The 22159-nt window shown below is 42.2% G+C and overlaps 1 protein-coding gene across 2 annotated transcripts; it reads left to right on the top strand.

Annotated features, from left to right (window-relative positions):
* The first annotated feature begins 1132 nt into the window (after window positions 1-1132).
* KYAT3 (kynurenine aminotransferase 3) lies at window positions 1133-13759 on the top strand. Of its 2 annotated transcripts, XM_053469683.1 has the most exons (14): window positions 1133-1244; window positions 4072-4172; window positions 5507-5565; window positions 5981-6125; window positions 6753-6902; window positions 7227-7313; window positions 7545-7670; window positions 8163-8283; window positions 8862-8938; window positions 9230-9319; window positions 9531-9717; window positions 11159-11232; window positions 12225-12311; window positions 13463-13759. In XM_053469683.1, exons 2-14 carry the CDS (start codon window positions 4074-4076, stop codon window positions 13520-13522), a joined length of 1362 nt encoding a protein of 453 aa, XP_053325658.1. In that variant the 5' UTR covers window positions 1133-1244; window positions 4072-4073; the 3' UTR covers window positions 13523-13759. The 2 variants fall into 2 exon arrangements, with proteins under 2 accessions (XP_053325658.1, XP_053325659.1); XM_053469684.1 differs by lacking the exon at window positions 4072-4172 and having other exon boundaries at window positions 1165-1244.
* Window positions 13760-22159: the final 8400 nt, after the last annotated feature.

The raw sequence follows: 22159 nt of genomic DNA, 5'->3' as shown, positions 1-22159 counted from the left end.
ATTATGATGATTTTGTTTACAGAGAAAGGAACTGATTTGGGATCAAGCGAGGTGTGGCGTGTTAATGGCGATGCTGCCGCCAGTCACGATAAAATGAGGTTTATGGATTAGCACAGGCAGGGCTGGGAGAATAATAGGTTTATCCGTGTTTTACAAGTTGGGCTGCTATAAGATTTCAAATTAAACTGTAATTTGTGGCGTTAATACGATCAGAAGGAATCTGGGTCATAAACCCGCAAGCAGGGCCCTCTTTACCTAATGTACCAGTTCATCTTAGTAAATTTGTTGATGCTATATAATAAAAATAATAATAAGAAGAATTGTAACTATGTTCCATGAACAGATAATGAAAACAAAATTTTTTTTAAAAAGTTACAAATAATAATTTTGTGTTACGTTTCTGGATTTCATGATTCTACGGTTAAAATAATAGCAGTATTTCTCAATTCTTATACCCAAGCGGCCTGTGCTTAGATACCCTACAAGCAGAAGATGTCAGACTGACTCTATTGTTCATGTGTTCAGCCTCATGCATTCACAGTACATGAGATCTCACTTTATTATAAAATAAATGCAAATATTTTACACAAAATGCATACTGGGAAAAATCGTAAGAATCGTTTTACCGTTTATCTATATGAAAAATAAACGTATTATATTTAACAAAAATGAAGAAAAATAAAAATGGCATATATATTCCACTTTCGGTTAATTACTAATATGCCGGTATATACATTCACCGTGTTTTGCTATAATGAAAGTGTAGGTCACCATCTGCTAACATGTCAGGGAACTCCCAGTACGACCAGTCTTTCCACTTACGTGACTCAGTTTACACCTGATCCGTACGTCTCCTGCTAACCTCAAGCAGCGGCTTCCTCCTTCTCTCCTTGCAAAACCTGCATTAGAAAACACATTAGCCTATACTGTCAGCCAAAGGAAGAAAGCCCTTTAACTATTGGTCAACGACTCTGTCATTCAGCGATCACGATCCAATAAAGGAGCTCTTTGCAAAAGCTCACGCTGAGGGTAGAACCTCAGCTGAGCATGTGATTGGTCAGTCTTACATTCTAGCACCCTATGGCCCAATCCTTTTTCAGATATAGAAGATGGCCCCGCCTTCTACCTTGTGCCATGTCAAAACTCCACCCCTTCCTCTAGTGCTGCTTGTATGTGTGAGTGCAGTGAAGCAGAAGGGTACATCCACGTTTATTTGCTATAGGAAAGGTGCTCAGTAAATAACAGTAAGTAAATAACAAAACTGTAGTAGTGACATTAACACGCGTGGAGTGTACACGGTGGGAAAGGGGAATTAATAATCACCCATCTAACTCCCATCCAGTTCATGCATTCACATTAAAAAGGAGCAGTGGGTTTCTTTGCGTTCACTGGTTTAATGTGACGAGGTGAGAAACCCCACAGCGACCAGAAAAAGGGGTACATCTGCTTAAAGTGTGTCATTCTTGCGTAAGTAACAATCATACATGACCTCTATAAGAGTTTACCCCTTATAGATACAGATCTGGGGTGTCAGACTGGCCATTAACAAGCAGATAAATATAAGTAGGATACTTTGTAATTGAGTAGTTGGCAAGTGGTCTGTGGCAGTGAGTAAAGGTCATATACTGATGTCTTTGTGCCAAATTATACACTGCCAGGCGTTGCCTAGACTGGTCTGTATCATGTAGGGGTTATTAAAAAAGCCCACCTGACACCCCCATTGAACAATCTTCTTAGTGAATGCACTTTGGTTTGCAACATGCACTGTACATGTATACATCTTATTGTGCATTAGACTAAAACATGTTATCCAACATCATTGTTGGTCGATCATTATCCTAGAAAAAAAAATATTATTTAGATACATTTGATGTTTACTTTTCATTTCACCCTGCATTTTAATTATTGCGATCATATGGCCAACGGTAGTTCTTTTTAATGACATGGTATAGTTGTCTACATCATCGGTTTTTATTCATATCTGCCAAGCCTCTCAGCACTTCTTATACAACACATGCTTGGAATGTATAGGAACACCCCAGCCATTCTTTGCATTTTAATGTAAACCTTGGGTGTTTTTGCAAGCAAATGCATAGACAGATTCATTAGCTTGTCTTATATACAGACTGTCCCTTCTGTCCCTTTAACCAAACCTGGTGTAAATGTTCAGTGTCTTATGACTGTATGCTATAGCTGTAAATATAGAATGCACTTTGCACCAGTAGTTGTGATTCTGCTATAAAAGCTGAATTTTAGAACTTGTCATCACAGTGTCCTCTGCAAAACAAATATGTCTAATAGAGGGCTTGTTATCAAATGTTTTCCCTTCACGTGCTGTTAATATTTTGCTATCCCTAAATAGATCTCAACAGCACAGTCTATAAAATGCAGTCATAGAGTCCCTGTCACCTCTAAGGGTCACCTTGCCTGCATTTAATTTTTAAATTATGTGCCCGGTGCATAGAGAGGTAGTGTATGGGAGGTGAGTTTGGCTTAACTAAAGTTTACCTGTATATAGTATTTTTTGTAATTTGACTATATTGAATAATCAAATATATATCTATATATATATATATCTATATATATATCTATATATATATATATATATATATATATATATATATATATATATATATATATGTGTGTGTGTGCAGGGCCGGCCCAAGACAAAATGCCGCCTGGGGCGAAGTTTAAAATGCCGCCCTCCCATTATCTACCCTTCCTCTCCCTCCCTCCCTCCCTATTATCTACCCTTCCTCTCCCTCCCTCCCTCCCTATTATCTACCCTTCCTCTCCCTCCCTCCCTCCCTCCCTATTATCTACCCTTCCTCTCCCTCCCTCCCTCCCTATTATCTACCCTTCCTCTCCCTCCCTATTATCTACCCTTCCTCTCCCTCCCTCCCTCCCTCCCTATTATCTACCCTTCCTCTCCCTCCCTCCCTCCCTCCCTATTATCTACCCTTCCTCTCCCTCCCTCCCTATTATCTACCCTTCCTCTCCCTCCCTCCCTATTATCTACCCTTCCTCTCCCTCCCTCCCTATTATCTACCCTTCCTCTCCCTCCCTATTATCAAACCCCCCCTTGCAGAGTCTCCCTGCTCTGCCGGCTTGTAATGCTGAGCGCTGGAAATGACGTCATCTTCCGGCGCTCAGCATTACAAGCCGGCACCGAGCTAGAGGGCTCGCAGAGGAGAGAGAGAGGGGCGCCGAGCGGGTACTGACAACTTGGTAAGCGAAAACCACTCGGCGCCCCTCTCTCTCTCTTCCGCTTTAAAAAAAAAAAGGGGGGCTCGGGGCGGCAAAGTGCCTTCATGTATACATATAGATAGATAGTGTGTATACACACACACACAAATAAAATATGCGACTATGAAATGTACAAAACTAGCACTCCTCCTTGGTGGTACTATGTCTGGGTTATACTGCTTAGTTTTATGAGATTTATAATCTGATTTTTTGTAGAAATAATAATATGTAATTGTTACATTTGTCTACTTATCTAAATGAAATTAACAAATATTTGTTTTTACTTTAAACTACTCATCAAACTAATTTGAGCAAAGCGCAGCAAATGTTAGTTGAAGTTTGGCTTGAGTGGGTAGTCACGGCTGTTTGTGTTTTAATGTTTGTGAAATAGGTGCAGGGTTTCGATGTGGAATGCTGTTCATTAACTAACTTGGCAGCTGATGAGCCTCCCAATGCAGGATTGAGCCGAGGCCCAGCCAATTTGTGGCATTGCTCCACTAGATGACTCGAGGAGGTCACTGGCTGACACATGATCTACAACACAAGTGTATTCAAGTGAACCATAATGGCCCCATCCTGAAATGTACAATAATTTGATAGAACACAGTTGTCACTCCACAGGAGTGTTGGATCATTGGTTAAATAGCTGAAAGCGAAGGGTTTCACATATTTAAAACCTATCTTATTGTACAAGTAAAAGGACCAGCCTCGTCTACTGAGTTCAGCTGGAGCATGTACCTTGGCATTCAATACCGTCGTAAATCTTTCATAGGGTCTCGTCCATAGATTTTCTAACGCTTTGCGTGTTATCGACCCGTTCTGCAGGCATGCTGATTGCTTTTCGTGGCGTCCGTCCTCTTGGAAATCGCTTACAACTGCTGAAGGCTGTTAATTCTTCTCAATACACCAGGTTTTCCACCTCACCAGTATGTATTCCTTCATGCAAGTGGCATGTTATAGAATTCATTTTGGCATAAATTATATTGCAATATCAGATGGTGGCAAGTTATTCTTGGAAGCATGGACACATCCATAATGAACACATGAATTCCATTTGTTAGTATTGTTCCTGACTGTTAAATTCCTGCTATTTTGAGAGATTATTTTTTTACATTATTGACCTAACCCTCACATTTTTTGACTGAATTATTTTTAATAGCAAGCCTCCCATTACAAATAATTTTTCTATGAACCATGGCAAGTTCACCCTGCGGAAAGACCGGTTTGTTTTTGTAATTTGTTGATTGCACAAATATGTGGTATTTATAAGATCTTGATATGTGTGAAAAACATTCTTATCTTGGGGATACAACACAGCCAGAATGTCGTAACCAAAAAAATATGAAGGCAATTCAAATTAAAACAAGCAAACAAAACTATTGAGTCTCATAGGATGACTTGCCAAGGCATATCATTTTTATATGGTGTAGGAAACAGGAATGTGCTTAGAACTGTTAAAAGTACATGTTGTCAGGACTGGGTAGTATATACATTTCTTATGTATTGCTAGGAAGAGGAAGCAACATTTGGTTTCCATTAGTTTTACTTATAGGGCTTTTCTAATTGCTGCCTGTCCAGGTTGTCATGATGATTGGTTTTGGAGTGAGCACAACGTTTGTGTTTTAAGACAAGTTGTGATAAAGTTGTGAAGCTGTACCCATGTCTGGCAGTGAGTGCCAACTCTTCAGCTTTTCACTTTTTTTCTTTCTTAAAAAATGCCCTAAATGCCCCTACAAACAACATGTCATGGAGATTTCTTGGGTTACAAAGTATATCAAGTATCTGATATATTCCGTTAATTCTAAATTGATTTATGATTAGACGGTTTGAAGACCTCAGCATAAAGTGTTTTAAATAGATGGGAATGGATTTCAGGATGTAGGCCTATGATGGTCACATTGATGCCAAGTAGTAATGAATGACATCACATGTGCTGCTCATGGATGCTTATAGTTTCCTAACAAATGCGTTTTGTTCAACATGCAGCAACAAACTGTCTTGTTCAGTTGGTTTTGCTGCTTTGCTTTAGAAGCTCTAACCGTGATGTTCTGTGGTCCTTGTTACCGGGGGTTTGTCAAGCATTGCAGTAACTGACCAACAAGCAGACAGTCAGCTGACTTCACAAACAAGGCATGGGAATCAGCTGAAGACTGCTCCATGCGATTATTAAAGTTTAGATTCATAATTTACAGCTGGAAAAGGTTGTAAAACACCTTCCAGTCTCTTTTCTAATTAAACAGTTTTATTTTATCAACTCCAGGCAATGTCTTCAAGACACAAGAATGCCAAGAGAATCCAGGGGATTGATAGTAATGTGTGGTAAGTGGTCATTGTATAAATGTATCTTGTATACAGTCATACATCATCTAAATACAAAAGATAGGATCGAACAATGAAATAAAGAGCTGATGTTTGACTCGGTTTGTGTCAGTAGGATATCGTGCTGCAATTCTCACTGAGCACAAGACATAGGAAACAAAAACCTTGATTTTGCTGGTGGTTGATATATTTGACTATATTTGCATAGAATATACTATGAATGCAGTTTTCTTAATGCAATCAAACCCTACATAACTTCTGTTTAGTGCTGATCTGCCAGACAGACATGTCAGCCATCACTCTCTCATATAAACCATGTAAGAATGTGTTTCTTCATTGTGTATGGTGCCTGCATTGCACCATAACTGGGTCATGATTTATAACTTTCCATGAATTACTTGGATTTCTCTTCTAGGGTTGAATTTACATCACTGGCTGCAGATCCTACAGTTGTAAACCTTGGCCAAGGCTTCCCTGATATATCTCCCCCTTCATATGTGAAAGAAGGCCTAGCTAAAGCAGCAGCCGTTGATAGGCTTAATCAATACACCCGTGGCTTTGTAAGTATATGTACTAGTAAAAGTGACCAATAGGTTTCAGGCCATAGTTAGTTAGTATATTTGAGCTTTGATTTGAAGTCCTAGCTAGGACACACAAACAACATAAAGAGTCGAGGAATACTAACCACACAGCCCGAGCTTAGCTGAAACACGCCATATACAATAATTGTATCTAAAGTGCATGAAGCTGCTATAATGACTCACTTGTCCTTTGAATTTCTATTATTTAAACAAGATTCAATCCGCACCCAGTTGATGGTTGTAAACCTTATGGTTGTACAGCATTATTACAACTTTTGGGACAAGAGGTTGACCTTGAACTCAGGGCCCAGCTCTGTAATCAGTAGCCCTGCACTAAACAAAGCATGAACCAACACAGGAGATCAGCAAACTCATAACACAGTTTCCAGGACTAGATCATTGCATAGTCAGAAGTATCTATCTATCTATCTATCTATCTATCTATCTATCTATCTATCTATCTATCTATCTCTTAAAATAAGAAAGAAAGCTCCAAAACAAGAGGATCACTTCTTGCTCCATGTTGGAGGTGGAATCCAGCCCAAAATCCAAAATTTGTCATTACTACCTCTCTATGTGAAAATTGTTTCTAATTTGCATTCATAGGGGCACCCTCTGTTGGTGGATGCTCTGTCTCAAGTCTATGGCAGAGTGAATGGAAGAAAGATTAACCCAAATACAGAAATCCTGGTCACAGTTGGAGCTTATGGATCCCTTTTTAGTGCAATTCAGGGACTGATTGAAGAAGGTGATGAAGTGAGTTATATTGGCGGGATACATGTGTTGGAAATTATTTTGAGCTTTAACAGTGTAATCAATTTTACAGTTCTGTTTCATGAGGGGGCCGGCTAAAATTACATTTTCACTTAAAATATAAGACACATAATACTTTGTTAATCATGTTATCAATATTTAAAGGTTCTCGTATTGTACCTGACCTTCATCTCTCACATACACACACGGTTCTAAATGGCAATTCTAAAATAACTGCTTCTGTCCAACACTACTTTCTAAGTTGTGTTTTCTTGTTACTGCATCTGTATGTTAAATTTGCCCTTTTTTCTACTTATTGTGAATTAGGTGATAATAATAGAGCCATTTTATGACTGTTATGACCCCATGGTGAGAATGGCAGGAGCCACCCCTGTATGCATTCCTTTGCGATATGTAAGTACTGTGTATATTGTGCTTTACAGACCATTTCCCACATTTAATGTTAAATGTAGTGATATTGTATGGCAGGTCCACATGTTATTTTTTATGGCTACAGGTTATAATTTATGCAGCTTCTGTCCGCACTCACGTTAATGTTTTTTTGTCTGTATTACTGTTTGTGTTGCGCATATCTTTGTATTCAGCCAGCCTATATGGGAATTTTTATCAACTTGATATTCACAGAAGTCGAGTGGCAAAAGCATAATCTCTAGTGCTGATTGGAGTTTAGACCCCGAAGAGCTGGCTAGTAAATTCAGTAACCGGACCAAGGCAATTATACTGAATACACCAAACAATCCCATGGGCAAGGTAAGGTTAATGGAAATAAAATGTAATTTCAAATGTGCCAAGAATTTTTTTTAAATATTTGGATATTTATAAAAAAAAACAACTATAATTTAAAAAAAGATGCATGTACATTTCAGATTACATTTTTTTCCGCATTTGATAGATCTGAGCACAAATACTATTCCTATTTAAAACCGGTACTCCAGGTTGTAGATCTGATTTAAACCTCGTTTAAATTTCAGTTAAACTTTTTATTATTATTATTAAACATCTTAGTTGATTTATACACACGTGGATGCACTAAATCATGGATTCTGTTTTAAAGGCCGTTTTGCAGCACTTTATATTTAGATTATTCCATCTGAGGCAGCATGAATGTTTACTACAATAAACACAGGGTCCATGGTCTGTAATGAGTAATGGTACAACTGCAAGAAAATAAGACATTACTAAGATGAATTGTGTAGAAACTTCATTAATGGTGTTAAACTGACCAAGTGTTCTCTATTATAGGTCTATACTAAAGAAGAATTGCAGATGATTGCTGATCTCTGTATAAAGCATGACACACTATGTATTAGTGATGAAGTTTACGAATGGCTGATATACCCTGGAAACAAGCACATAAAAATAGGTAAAGAAGAGGTTTCCTACATTAGTCCAAATTTGAACTGAAAATTTACGTTAAACTTATTGTTTGTAAGAGAGGCAACTTCTTTGTTAAATTCCCGCATCCTTTGATTTCTGGCATTCAAAATACATTCATAAATTAAATAAAATGTTTGAAAGTGTTACTTGTTCTCTGGTCTGGTACACACGTGCTGTAAAGGGCAGTCACATAGTCTAATGCTGACATACCAATTGTATCTCCTACATGCAACATTTAGGAATTTAATTACTTATTACTGGAATTACCATTAGGAGAGCTCTGGTAGCTGCTATATATGCCGGCGCGCGTTGGAATTGGGTGCGCACTGCTTTTTTTTTTTTTTGCTGACCCAACCCACATGCCTAATGAAAATTGCCTGTAATTGTATAAAAGGATAATTTGCAGCGGACTGCTGAACAAATGTTTTATAGTCTACACGTGCTTTAAATGCTGCCTGAAAAAGATCCGCAACATTTTAACGGTAGACGTGAATTAATAAAATAAATAACATTTACGGTAAAGTACCAGTGGCATTAACCTAATGTCTTTATTGTATTAAATAGCTACATTGCCTGGTATGTGGGAAAGAACAGTGACCGTAGGAAGTGCAGGAAAGACATTTAGTGTGACTGGATGGAAGGTAAGAGAGGCAAACGCCAACAGTGTTTATTCACTAAACTGTCAGTTGTTGTGTGAACACAAGATGAAGAATTCACTTGCACCACAAGTCTGCATTATCAATGGTCAGCTGTAACAATTTTATCCCAGACGTTTCTGCGCAAAACTGTCTTTATACCAAGAAAATGCTTTGCAGTGAAACCACCCTTTTCATTTGTGTTAAATTACTCTACCAATCACCATAAGTCACTCGCAAATAAAATTATGTGATAAAGTAACACATCCTGAACACTGTGTTTTTCTGTTCTTCTAGCTTGGTTGGTCCATCGGGCCTGCACATCTCATAAAACACTTACAGACTGTACAGCAAAACTCAATCTACACCTGTCCCACGCCGTTGCAAGTGAGTACATTGCTTGAACTTGCCTAGTTTTATTGAAGAGCTCATTTAAATTAAACCTAAAGGTAGAAGAGGTTTAGGGAGAAGTCACCATTGGGGTACAGAGCAGTAAATCATAACCAATGGAATGTTCCTCTTGATTCTACCGGATACTAATTATTGTATCCTTTGTACTGTCACTATTAACTCTGGTTTGTATTGATGGTTTCTGCAGGAGGCACTCGCTCATGCTCTTTTCAAAGACTTTAAGAGGATGGATGAGCCCGACTGTTATTTTACCTCACTAGCTGTGGAACTAGAAGCCAAGCGTGACAGAATGGCAAGGTTACTTCAGGAAGTAGGACTGAAACCAGTCATTCCGGAAGGAGGATATTTCATGGTAGCTGATATTTCAGTTCTAGGTAAATAAACGTTTTAGGCCTCGAAAGAAAATGTAATATATTGGCATTGTTAAACTGAGATGAAGAAGCACTTTATAGATTTCTGAGGAAGTAGAGGATGTTAACATAGGTAATTATTACAATTGTTTTATATAGCGCCATCATATTCTGCAGTGCTGTACAATGAGTAAACAGGACATGGCAGGTAGTATTTAACATAACAATTAGATTTACTGAAACAACAGGTGAGCTTACAATCAAGAGGGAGTTTGGGTATATTACACAAGAGGTAAAAGCTGCACTTTTAGGGAAGGACCAGCCACACTAGTACAAGTATTGCAGGAGAGGGAACGGTGATCTTAGGGATATTAGAGGGAGGGCGCAAATTTGTAGGCATCCTTAAGTGGGTCTTGAGGGAAGATTGCGAAGCGTTTGAAGGAGAAGAGGATGGTCCACGATGTCAAAAGCAGCAGAAAGGTCCAGTAGGATTAGCATAGAGTAATGGCCCTTGGATTTAGCAGTGAGTAGGTCATTGGTAACATTAATGAGAAGGGATTGGATCAAGGGGACATGTGGCTGGACAAGAGGAAAGAAGAAGAGCATGACAATCATTTTCAGTGACTTCAGAGAATCAGTTTAATGTAGAAGAGGGAAAAGGCGTTCAGTGTATGGGAGGGAGGGCAAGGGCACGATGGGGACTGAGCAGATATTTCACATATGATTGTTTAAGTTGTATAATTGAAGTATGTGGCAAAGTCAGAAGAAGTAAGGTTAGTAGAAGGGGTGGTATGATAGGGTACTGAAGAGGTGTTTAGGGTTATGAGACAGGGAGGACATAAAGGAGTACTTTGAAAACAATTTCTTGTCGTGGCTTTGTTGGGAGTTAAGAGTTTGTGGACATTTAAAGGTAGTGGGCATTTCAGCTGGTAGTACAGCAGCCAATGGATTACTGTTGTCTGCCCTTGACAATAGCTTCTGAGAGCAGCATTTTTACAGAGTTGTATATTTTTTGCGCTCCTTACATGGAAATTGTTTCAAAAGCAAACTTAAGTATCCACAGCCTCAAAGTAGGGCAAATAAATGTATAGACAGTGTGGTGTTGGGAATTTGGTTTTGAGCATGGATTTCTAATTTCTATAAAACAGATGTATGTATTGTTCTTGTGCCATCTTGTGGTTACTTGTGAAACCTGTTAGGAGACAATTTTTTGAAATCACTTTTTTTCCCATCTATGCATTTAATTAAATACTTCATGTTTATCGCTAACTGTAGCTTTGCATGAACATGACTGCTGCCATTACATTAGAAAAAACACTGCAACAGATCTTGTGAACCATATTTGCAGCTGTTGTGCAACAGTAACTAATATTTAAATGTCTACGGCTAATTTAGATGATGCTACTCCTTTAAGTTCTTTATATTGTATATTCAAGAGGAAATTTATTTAACATTTGTTTTCAAGATGTTGATCTTTCTGATATGAAGACAGATGAACCTTATGATTACAAATTTGTGAAATGGATGATAAAAACCAAGGTGCGTATTAATTTTAATGCTTATGTTAAGTTTATTTCCTCAGCCAATTATTAGACTTGTGCAAATGGATCAAAAACAATTCCGACAAATTGTGTTTTCTTTTTAGACGACAAATTGTGTTTCCTGCCATTCTAGCTTTATCCATTCAGAAACTAAATTTGTTGTCACTCACCCTCATTCACTCTCTCTGTGTCTCCCTACCTTCTCCACCGACCGCTTCCGTGTCCCTGTCTCCTTTCCAGCTGCTCTGCTTTTTCTTGTTTTTCTGTCTTTTCTTTGTCCGCTGCTCCCTGTGTCTTCTTTCTTCATCCTATTCTCTAAGAACCAGGCCTCCGGGAGCCTTTGGACTCGCCCTCTTCCCCAATTGGAGGAACGATGAGATAGGCAATCCTCATGAGGAAGTACTCCGCAAGGCCAGAATAACAAAGACCAGTTTCTGGAGAAATAATAGTGTTTCTGCAACTCTGGCCTCTTAGTATTTCTGCAAAAGTATTTAACGGAGACTGTCTCTCCCCCATTCCTCAAATCGATGAAGTCTACTGATTATGTGCTTGTAACTTTCCAAAGTAAAAGTGTTTATTCCCTAGAATGGTGGTAAGGATTAATCATGCTTCATCTCCCTCTGTAGTCTCCATAAATAAAACTTAACCCATCAGTTTGACAGACTTGGTAGGAGATGTGTTTATTAAAAACACTCAACAATCATGTTTTTTCATCCTGAACCAATCATTTTTTATATATAAGTGAGCCTGCCTGAGATACTTCTTTTTCGCTTCCCTTTTGAACTCAACTGTAGTCATAGTGCATTAATCCTGCTGAGTTTAGTAGTAAATCTATGTAGGTTTAGTTAAATCAGGGGTCAGTTGTTTTAATAATGCAAGCACTATTAAAAGCCATTTACTATAGTTTTAACCCTTTACACTACAAAGAATGTGAAAAGTAGTCTTTAATGAGTATGTAAGCATACAAATTTTACTTGCATTGTTTTTCAGAAACTAGCAGCTATCCCAATTACAGCATTCTGTGCACCAGCAACTACAAAGCAGTTTGAAAAATACATACGGTTTTGTTTCATAAAGGTAAGGTTGGTTAAGATTGCAGTATGCTAAACAAGGATGTACAATGCTGAACTGTAGCTCTGTGATGATTGTATTCTGTTGTAAAAGAACATACAGATTGTTTGAATCCCAAGCCCACTAGAAAACATGCAGTAGCTCCCTAGTTTTTGTTGGAGTCCTCATATCAAACGCTAAAAACAGACTATATTATTCTGCTTTAGCCCAGTCAAATGCATAAGCATTAGCAAGCCAAGATGAGCTTGCAGTCTATCATTAATATAAAAACATGATGCAGCATTGTAAAAAGTGAAGGAAAATATTAGTCATAATTTCCACAGAAATGTTTTATTTGTACAGACACTCCACAATATTTATGGATACCTTCTAAAGTTATCCAGTCTGCTCCTCCACCTTGCATACACAAGAGATTGAGTTCTCATAGCCTGTGGTAGAGGACTGCATCTGGCGGGTGTGGGCAGTTTTTTGGGTGTTGCGGGCAGTCAGACAATGTACCTGCGGGTCCCGGTAATCCCGCAAGGCTGCCTTGGCATTTCTCCCTTACAGCGTCTCTTCTCGTTCCGCGCAGGAACCCAGCGGAGTCACGTGAATTTACGTCACGTCACATGACTCTGCTCCGTTCCTGCTTCCCCTGGGCGGGACAAGAGAAGAGACGCTGTGTGCGAGCAACGCGAAGGTAGCCTTGCAGGAATGTGCGGGAAATCTGCAGTTTAGGTAGGGGGTGGGGGAGTTTGTATGAACGAGTATTGAGTGTGATTGAGGAATGAATGAGTATCTGTGAATGAGGGAATTAAATTCTTCACTATCTCTAAAAGCTGTGACAGAATGTTTGCGGGAGCGGAACACACACGTTGCGGGAGCAGAACACACAAATTGGGGGAGCGGGCGGTAATTAGGATTAAGCAGGATTAAGAAAACAGTCCTGTGCAGGGCTCTAGACTGTGGTGACAAAATTGTTATTGCTTATCTAGTCAGCATCCACTTAGCTGGCGTTTATCTAAAATGTTTTATGCTAGTGGTTTAGTTTAGTGCACAAAAAAAAACCCTTTCAAGTACATTGATTTTTTTTTAAAATGAATTAGCTGTTTAGTTAAGTGGACAAAATGTTTAGCAATCTGATTTTATTTCTTAAAATTATATTTTTATGTTTACAGCAAGAAAGCACACTGGATGCAGCAGAAGTGATTCTGAAAAACTGGAATAAACAAAAGTAAAAGAAAATACAGCAAGGGATGTGGCATCAACTATAAAAATGTCAACTAAATTAATTTATGGAATAATTACTTTTAGGAAAGAAACTGAACTGTGCGGTTTAATAGTTTTACTGTTTTTAAGGAGATGTTTTATCAAGGCTGTCAAAAGAGGATGCATAATACATGGCTGTCAAAAGAGGATGCATAATACATGGCTGTCCCAGGAGTTCCACAATAAAACAAAAGCATTTTTAAAAATTGTGGAATATTTGCTGTTTTACCAAGTTGTTCTTGATAAAGGGCATCTTGGGAGCCTTACTAAGAATAGAAGGATGCTGATATCTACAGTTGGAAGCTGTTCAGGGACAATCAACCGTCAAAAAAAACTTGCGAGCATGGGCGGTCAGACAATGTACCTGCGGGTCCCTGTAATCCTGCGCGCTCCCTCAAGGCTGCCTTCGCGTTGCTCGCACACGCACTGAGCCTAGTCAGCTGACCCCATCGACCAATCAGCAGCCGGCCCAGGAATCCCTCGCTCTGATTGGTCAGCCCTGGTCAGGTGACACCACCTACCAATCAGGATGCTAGGGCTGAGGGGCAGCTGCTGCTTGACTAAGATAAGCCTGTCTTGGCTCAGCAGGCAGAAGAAATTCTCCAGCAGTCACTTCCTTAATTGGAGAGTATTCCCTGGAAGGAGGGTTGACGGGAGAGCTCATATTGCCCAGACTTACAGGTTCCTCTTGCTAGAATGGCTGTGCTGTTCCTGTATAGTGCATAATTAAATGGTCAGGGATTTTTCAGCGACATCTCATTGACTTAGCTATGCATTATACAGGGCCAGCCAAGCTCTTTACGCTGCAGAAACGGATTCATAATTTGGCAATTAGAATGTATAGCAAAGTCAAGGAGTTTAAATCAGGTCTCTGCCGTAGACTTGCTTCTGATATTGAGGTGGTCTGTTATAGCAACAATCCACAAATAGCCAGGACTATCTTGGCCAGAGCTGAAAATTCACTCAAATTAAACCCCTATGTTTGCTTTTGTACAACTGTCCACAAATCCTCACACTGGAGGGGGGAAAGCAGAAAGCTACATACCAAAGGAATATTAAAAAAATAATAATAATAATACACACACACTTAAATAATTCATTTTATTTCTATAAAAGATAAAAAATGTGAAGTGCCTTAATGTGCCACGTCAAGTCACTTCCTAGGTGGGAGTTGCGTCTCTATTGGCTCAGCAAAACTTCATTTGTGATTGGGTGTAGCATTTTCCATACTTCCGTTAACTCCAAACTGGGATAGCAAACTCCACCGAGCCGTTAATGTGACAAAATAGACAAATTGATGCAGGACACACTGCTTGTTTTATCCCACAGGTCTGTGCTGTTATCTGAGCCCTCTGACGTAGGGGTGTTTTGTGGCCATCAGCTTGGAACAGAAAAACACCACTTGGGTAAAAAAGAGGAACACAATGAGAGAGGATAGGCTAGAAGAGTAAGAGATACCAGCCTTGGGAAAAGGGATGAAGACAATGGCGAAAAGAAAAGTAAAGAAGGAAAAAAAAAAAAGGAAGAAATGCTGATATATGTATCTCTACATGTAAAGAAGCAACACAATTCTCTGAGGAAACTAGGAGTACTAGATGAGTTACAGTGAAAGGAAATGTTCAACTTACCATTGTAGATAAGAATAACGCAGGCTCAGGATCAGGAAAGACTAGGGAATCTCGATATGTATAAGCTTGGAGAAAATACTGGAAATCCTTAAAGGCATTTAACAAATCACAGGAGGGATGTTTGTTTCAAAAGAGGAGATATGGTTAAACAAGGTCATAATCTGAAACTAGTGAGTTAGAGGCTTAGATGGAATGTAAAGGAGTTTTACTCCTAGAGTGGTAGAGAAATGGAACAGTCTCCCAGCAGAAGCGGTAGAGACTAAAAGCGAGGGAACGTTAGCTTCAAAGACACAACACAACAGAAAAGGGATTGAACAGGACATGTTAAAGCTATGGAAAGAAGAAGAACTACTCATGATAAGTGAAGGAAAATACATTAGTATTATTGGAGATGATAGGGTCTGTGACGCCTTGTGCCTTCAGTAACAGCAAAGGTGGAAGCAGGAAAAAAACAACTAAAACACAAAAGAATAGGGCCAATGGCAATGCAAAAACAGAGACAGGGGAAATACTGTACAAAGATAAGCCCTGGCCTGGACACATCCCACTGCAACCACAGCACCTGGATTTCTCAAAGAAAATGAACATCAAAAGAACCAAGGGCTGCAAGTGAAGCTTAACCCCCGCCGGGTCTCAATCCCAATGCCTGGTTGGCTGGTGGAGTCACTTGACCAGGTTCAACCAATCGGACACATCCCACTGCAACCACAGCACCTGGATTTCTCAAAGAAAATGGATGAGGACAATACACAAGGGTGTGGGGGGCAATGGGGCATTCATTTACATGTAGGGGTGGCTGAGGGTCATCACATAAATCAATACACAATGTGGGGATGTATGGTGGGATAACTATACAATGCAGGGGTAATTTTTAAGTTGATGATTTTGTACGGCCTGTGAATGATGATATAAATATTCAAATGTGGGGAAAATGGCTAATGCTGACAGAGTGACCCAAATCCCTTTGAGTAAATCATTCAATTTAAATGCATGAACTGGGTGGCTTGTGTTTTGGTCTACCTGGTTGCTAACAATAGCTTTTTTCTCCCTCACCAAACAAAAAAAATGTAGAAGAGAGCTCAGAGAAAGTTCAGATGGAGCACAATGGAATTGAACCCTGGACCTTAAGCACTGGGGTTCAGCTCCTTAACCATTACTCTACATAGTCATACGGGAGTGGCACCTAGCTTGTCTCCCTCACAAACACAATTAAAGAATGGTAGCTTGTAGGGGCAGAGACAATATGGCTTAAATTTTGGTCTACGTGGTGACGTAAAAAATAAGCCTCAGGGAATCACCTAAGGCGAAACTAAAATCACGTAACACCTAAACCAATATGCTACTGAGACGGGTGCCTCTCAGTATCTCTGGCTTAGAGTTGTGGTTAAGGTGTTCGACTTCCACCCCGTTGCTCGTGATTTTGATTCTGGCTGCTGCCGGCTTGTTCCCACACCAGTGATGCCCGTAAATTCAAGCGGCATATATTAAGGATTCCTTTAACAATTTAATATTAATTCATAATTCATAAATCATAATTCATAATTCATAAATAATAATACAAAGCAATCAGGAGACTAGGGCTGAGGGGCAGCCCCTGATTGGCTGAGCCTAGTCAGCTGACCCCAGCGACCAATCAGCAGCCGACCTAGGAATCCCTCGCTCTGATTGGTCAGCCCTGGTCAGGTGACACCACCCACCAATCAGGAGGCTAGGGCTGAGGGGCAGCCCCTGATTGGCTGAGCCTAGTCAGCTGACTCCAGCGACCAATCAGCAGCCGGCCTAGCAATCCCTCGCTCTGATTGGTCAGCCCTGGTCAGGTGACACCACCCACCAATCAAGAGGCTAGGGCTGAGGGGCAGCCCCTGATTGGCTGAGCCTAGTCAGCTGACTCCAGGGACCAATCAGCAGCCGGCCCAGGAATCCTTCGCACTGATTGGTCAGCCCTGGTCAGGTGACACCACCCACCAATCAGGAGGCTAGGGCTGAGGGGCAGCCCCTGATTGGCTGAGCCTAGTCAGCTGACCCCAGCGACCAATCAGCAGCCGGCCCAGGTTTCCCTCGCTCTTATTGGTCAGCCCTGGTCAGGTGACAACACCCACCAATCAGGACGCTAGGGCTGAGGGGCATCCCCTGATTGGCTGAGCCTAGTCAGCTGACTCCAGCGACCAATCAGCAGCCGGCCTAGGAATCCCTCGCTCTGATTGGTCAGCCCTGGTCAGGTGACACCACCCACCAATCAGGAGGCTAGGGCTGAGGGGCAGCCCCTGATTGGCTGAGCCTAGTCAGCTGACCCCAGCGACCAATCAGCAGCCGGCCCAGGTTTCCCTCGCTCTTATTGGTCAGCCCTGGTCAGGTGACACCACCCACCAATCAGGAGGCTAGGGCTGAGGGGCAGCCCCTGATTGGCTGAGCCTAGTCAGCTGACCCCAGCGACCAATCAGCAGCCGGCCCAGGTTCACCTCGCTCTGATTGGTCATCCCTGGTCAGGTGACACCACCTACCAATCAGGAGGCTAGGGCTGAGGGGCAGCCCCTGATTGGCTGAGCCTAGTCAGCTGACTCCAGCAACCAATCAGCAGCCGGCCCAGGTCCACCTCGCTCTGATTGGTCAGCCCTGGTCAGGTGACACCACCTACCAATCAGGATGCTAGGGCTGAGGGGCAGCTGGTGCTTGACTAAGATAAGCCTGTCTTGGCTCAGCAGGCAGAAGAAAGTCTCCAGCAGTCACTTCCTTAATTGGAGAGTATTCCCTGGAAGGAGGGTTGACGGGAGAGCTCATATTGCCCAGACTTACAGGTTCCTCTTGCTAGAATGGCTATGCTGTTCCTGTATAGTGCATAATTAAATGGTCAGGGATTTTTCAGCGACATCTCATTGACTCATGATAAGTGAAGGAAAATACATTAGTATTATTGGAGATGATAGGGTCTGTGATGCCTTGTGCCTTCAGTAACAGCAAAGGTGGAAGCAGGAAAAAAACAACTAAAACACAAAAGAATAGGGCCAATGGCAATGCAAAAACAGAGACAGGGGAAATACTGTACAAAGATAAGCCCTGGCCTGGACACATCCCACTGCAACCACAGCACCTGGATTTCTCAAAGAAAATAAATGAACATCAAAAGAACCAAGGGCTGCAAGTGAAGCTTAACCCCCGCCGGGTCTCAATCCCAATGCCTGGTTGGCTGGTGGAGTCACTTGACCAGGTTCAACCAATCGGACACATCCCACTGCAACCACAGCACCTGGATTTCTCAAAGAAAATGGATGAGGACAATACACAAGGGTGTGGGGGGCAATGGGGCATTCATTTACATGTAGGGGTGGCTGAGGGTCATCACATAAATCAATACACAATGTGGGGATGTATGGTGGGATAACTATACAATGCAGGGGTAATTTTTAAGTTGATGATTTTGTACGGCCTGTGAATGATGATATAAATATTCAAATGTGGGGAAAATGGCTAATGCTGACAGAGTGACCCAAATCCCTTTGAGTAAATCATTCAATTTAAATGCATGAACTGGGTGGCTTGTGTTTTGGTCTACCTGGTTGCTAACAATAGCTTTTTTCTCCCTCACCAAACAAAAAAAATGTAGAAGAGAGCTCAGAGAAAGTTCAGATGGAGCACAAGGGAATTGAACCCTGGACCTTAAGCACTGGGGTTCAGCTCCTTAACCATTACTCTACATAGTCATATGGGAGTGGAACCTAGCTTGTCTCCCTCACAAACACAATTAAAGAATGGTAGCTTGTAGGGGCAGAGACAATATGGCTTAAATATTGGTCTACGTGGTGACGTAAAAAATAAGCCTCAGGGAATCACCTAAGGCGAAACTAAAATCACGTAACACCTAAACCAATATGCTACTGAGACGGGTGCCTCTCAGTATCTCTGGCTTAGAGTTGTGGTTAAGGTGTTCGACTTCCACCCCGTGGCTCGTGAGTTTGATTCTGGCTGCTGCCGGCTCGTTCCCACACCAGTAATGTCGCTCGTGATGCCCGTAAATTCAAGCGGCATATATTAAGGATTCCTTTAACAATTTAATATTAATTCATAATTCATAAATCATAATTCATAATTCATAAATAATAATACAAAGCAATCAGGAGACTAGGGCTGAGGGGCAGCCCCTGATTGGGTGAGCCTAGTCAGCTGACCCCAGGGACCAATCAGCAGCCGGCCCAGGAATCCTTCGCTCTGATTGGTCAGCCCTGGTCAGGTGACACCACCCACCAATCAGGAGGCTAGGGCTGAGGGGCAGCCCCTGATTGGCTGAGCCTAGTCAGCTGACCCCAGCGACCAATCAGCAGTCGGCCTAGGAATCCCTCGCTCTGATTGGTCAGCCCTGGTCAGGTGACACCACCCACCAATCAGGAGGCTAGGGCTGAGGGGCAGCCCCTGATTGGCTGAGCCTAGTCAGCTGACTCCAGCGACCTTAGCAATCCTTAGCGGCTTAGCAATCCCTCGCTCTGATTGGTCAGCCCTGGTCAGGTGACACCACCCACCAATCAGGAGACTAGGGCTGAGGGGCAGCCCCTGATTGGCTGAGCCTAGTCAGCTGACTCCAGCGACCAATCAGCAGCCGGCCTAGGAATCCCTCGCTCTGATTGGTCAGCCCTGGTCAGGTGACACCACCCACCAATCAGGAGGCTAGAGCTGAGGGGCAGCCCCTGATTGGCTGAGCCTAGTCAGCTGACCCCAGCGACCAATCAGCAGCCGGCCCAGGAATCCTTCGCTCTGATTGGTCAGCCCTGGTCAGGTGACACCACCCACCAATCAGGAGGCTAGGGCTGAGGGGCAGCCCCTGATTGGCTGAGCCTAGTCAGCTGACCCCAGCGACCAATCAGCAGCCGGTCTAGGAATCCCTCGCTCTGATTGGTCAGCTCTGGTCAGGTGACACCACCCACCAATCAGGAGGCTAGGGCTGAGGGGCAGCCCCTGATTGGCTGAGCCTAGTCAGCTGACCCCAGCGACCAATCAGCAGCCAGCCCAGGTTTCCCTCGCTCTGATTGGTCAGCCCTGGTCAGGTGACACCACCCACCAATCAGGAGGCTAGGGCTGAGGGGCAGCCCCTGATTGGCTGAGCCTAGTCAGCTGACCCCAGCGACCAATCAGCAGCCAGCCCAGGTTTCCCTCGCTCTGATTGGTCAGCCCTGGTCAGGTGACACCACCCACCAATCAGGAGGCTAGGGCTGAGGGGCAGCCCCTGATTGGCTGAGCCTAGTCAGCTGACCCCAGCGACCAATCAGCAGCCGGCCCAGGTTTCCCTCGCTCTGATTGGTCAGCCCTGGTCAGGTGACAACACCCACCAATCAGGACGCTAGGGCTGAGGGGCATCCCCTGATTGGCTGAGCCTAGTCAGCTGACTCCAGCGACCAATCAGCAGCCGGCCCAGGTTCACCTCGCTCTGATTGGTCAGCCCTGGTCAGGTGACACCACCTACCAATCAGGAGGCTAGGGCTGAGGGGCAGCCCCTGATTGGCTGAGCCTAGTCAGCTGACTCCAGCAACCAATCAGCAGCCGGCCCAGGTCCACCTCGCTCTGATTGGTCAGCCCTGGTCAGGTGACACCACCTACCAATCAGGATGCTAGGGCTGAGGGGCAGCTGCTGCTTGACTAAGATAAGCCTGTCTTGGCTCAGCAGGCAGAAGAAAGTCTCCAGCAGTCACTTCCTTAATTGGAGAGTATTCCCTGGAAGGAGGGTTGACGGGAGAGCTCATATTGCCCAGACTTACAGGTTCCTCTTGCTAGAATGGCTGTGCTGTTCCTGTATAGTGCATAATTAAATGGTCAGGGATTTTTCAGCGACATCTCATTGACTTAGCTATGCATTATACAGGGCCAGCCAAGCTCTTTACGCTGCAGAAACGGATTCATAATTTGGCAATTAGAATGTATAGCAAAGTCAAGGAGTTTAAATCAGGTCTCTGCCGTAGACTTGCTTCTGATATTGAGGTGGTCTGTTATAGCAACAATCCACAAATAGCCAGGACTATCTTGGCCAGAGCTGAAAATTCACTCAAATTAAACCCCTATGTTTGCTTTTGTACAACTGTCCACAAATCCTCACACTGGAGGGGGGAAAGCAGAAAGCTACATACCAAAGGAATATTAAAAAAATAATAATAATAATACACACACACTTAAATAATTCATTTTATTTCTATAAAAGATAAAAAATGTGAAGTGCCTTAATGTGCCACGTCAAGTCACTTCCTAGGTGGGAGTTGCGTCTCTATTGGCTCAGCAAAACTTCATTTGTGATTGGGTGTAGCATTTTCCATACTTCCGTTAACTCCAAACTGGGATAGCAAACTCCACCGAGCCGTTAATGTGACAAAATAGACAAATTGATGCAGGACACACTGCTTGTTTTATCCCACAGGTCTGTGCTGTTAGCTGAGCCCTCTGACGTAGGGGTGTTTTGTGGCCATCAGCTTGGAACAGAAAAACACCACTTGGGTAAAAAAGAGGAACACAATGAGAGAGGATAGGCTAGAAGAGTAAGAGATACCAGCCTTGGGAAAAGGGATGAAGACAATGGCGAAAAGAAAAGTAAAGAAGGAAAAAAAAAAAAGGAAGAAATGCTGATATATGTATCTCTACATGTAAAGAAGCAACACAATTCTCTGAGGAAACTAGGAGTACTAGATGAGTTACAGTGAAAGGAAATGTTCAACTTACCATTGTAGATAAGAATAACGCAGGCTCAGGATCAGGAAAGACTAGGGAATCTCGATATGTATAAGCTTGGAGAAAATACTGGAAATCCTTAAAGGCATTTAACAAATCACAGGAGGGATGTTTGTTTCAAAAGAGGAGATATGGTTAAACAAGGTCATAATCTGAAACTAGTGAGTTAGAGGCTTAGATGGAATGTAAAGGAGTTTTACTCCTAGAGTGGTAGAGAAATGGAACAGTCTCCCAGCAGAAGCGGTAGAGACTAAAAGCGAGGGAACGTTAGCTTCAAAG

The sequence above is a fragment of the Spea bombifrons genome, chromosome 6 (genome assembly GCF_027358695.1).
Source record: "Spea bombifrons isolate aSpeBom1 chromosome 6, aSpeBom1.2.pri, whole genome shotgun sequence".
Taxonomy (NCBI): domain Eukaryota; kingdom Metazoa; phylum Chordata; class Amphibia; order Anura; family Pelobatidae; genus Spea; species Spea bombifrons.
This window is presented reverse-complemented; position numbering and strand designations above follow the sequence as displayed.

Excerpts from the sequence above, each read along its gene's own strand:
- KYAT3 (XM_053469683.1), top strand. The coding sequence starts at position 4,074 with ATGCTGATTGCTTTTCGTGGCGTCCGTCCTCTTGGAAATCGCTTACAA. Across the intron at positions 7,314-7,544 it reads TATGCATTCCTTTGCGATAT|AAGTCGAGTGGCAAAAGCAT; the intron begins GTAAGTACTGTG and ends TGATATTCACAG. Across the intron at positions 7,671-8,162 it reads CAAACAATCCCATGGGCAAG|GTCTATACTAAAGAAGAATT; the intron begins GTAAGGTTAATG and ends TCTCTATTATAG.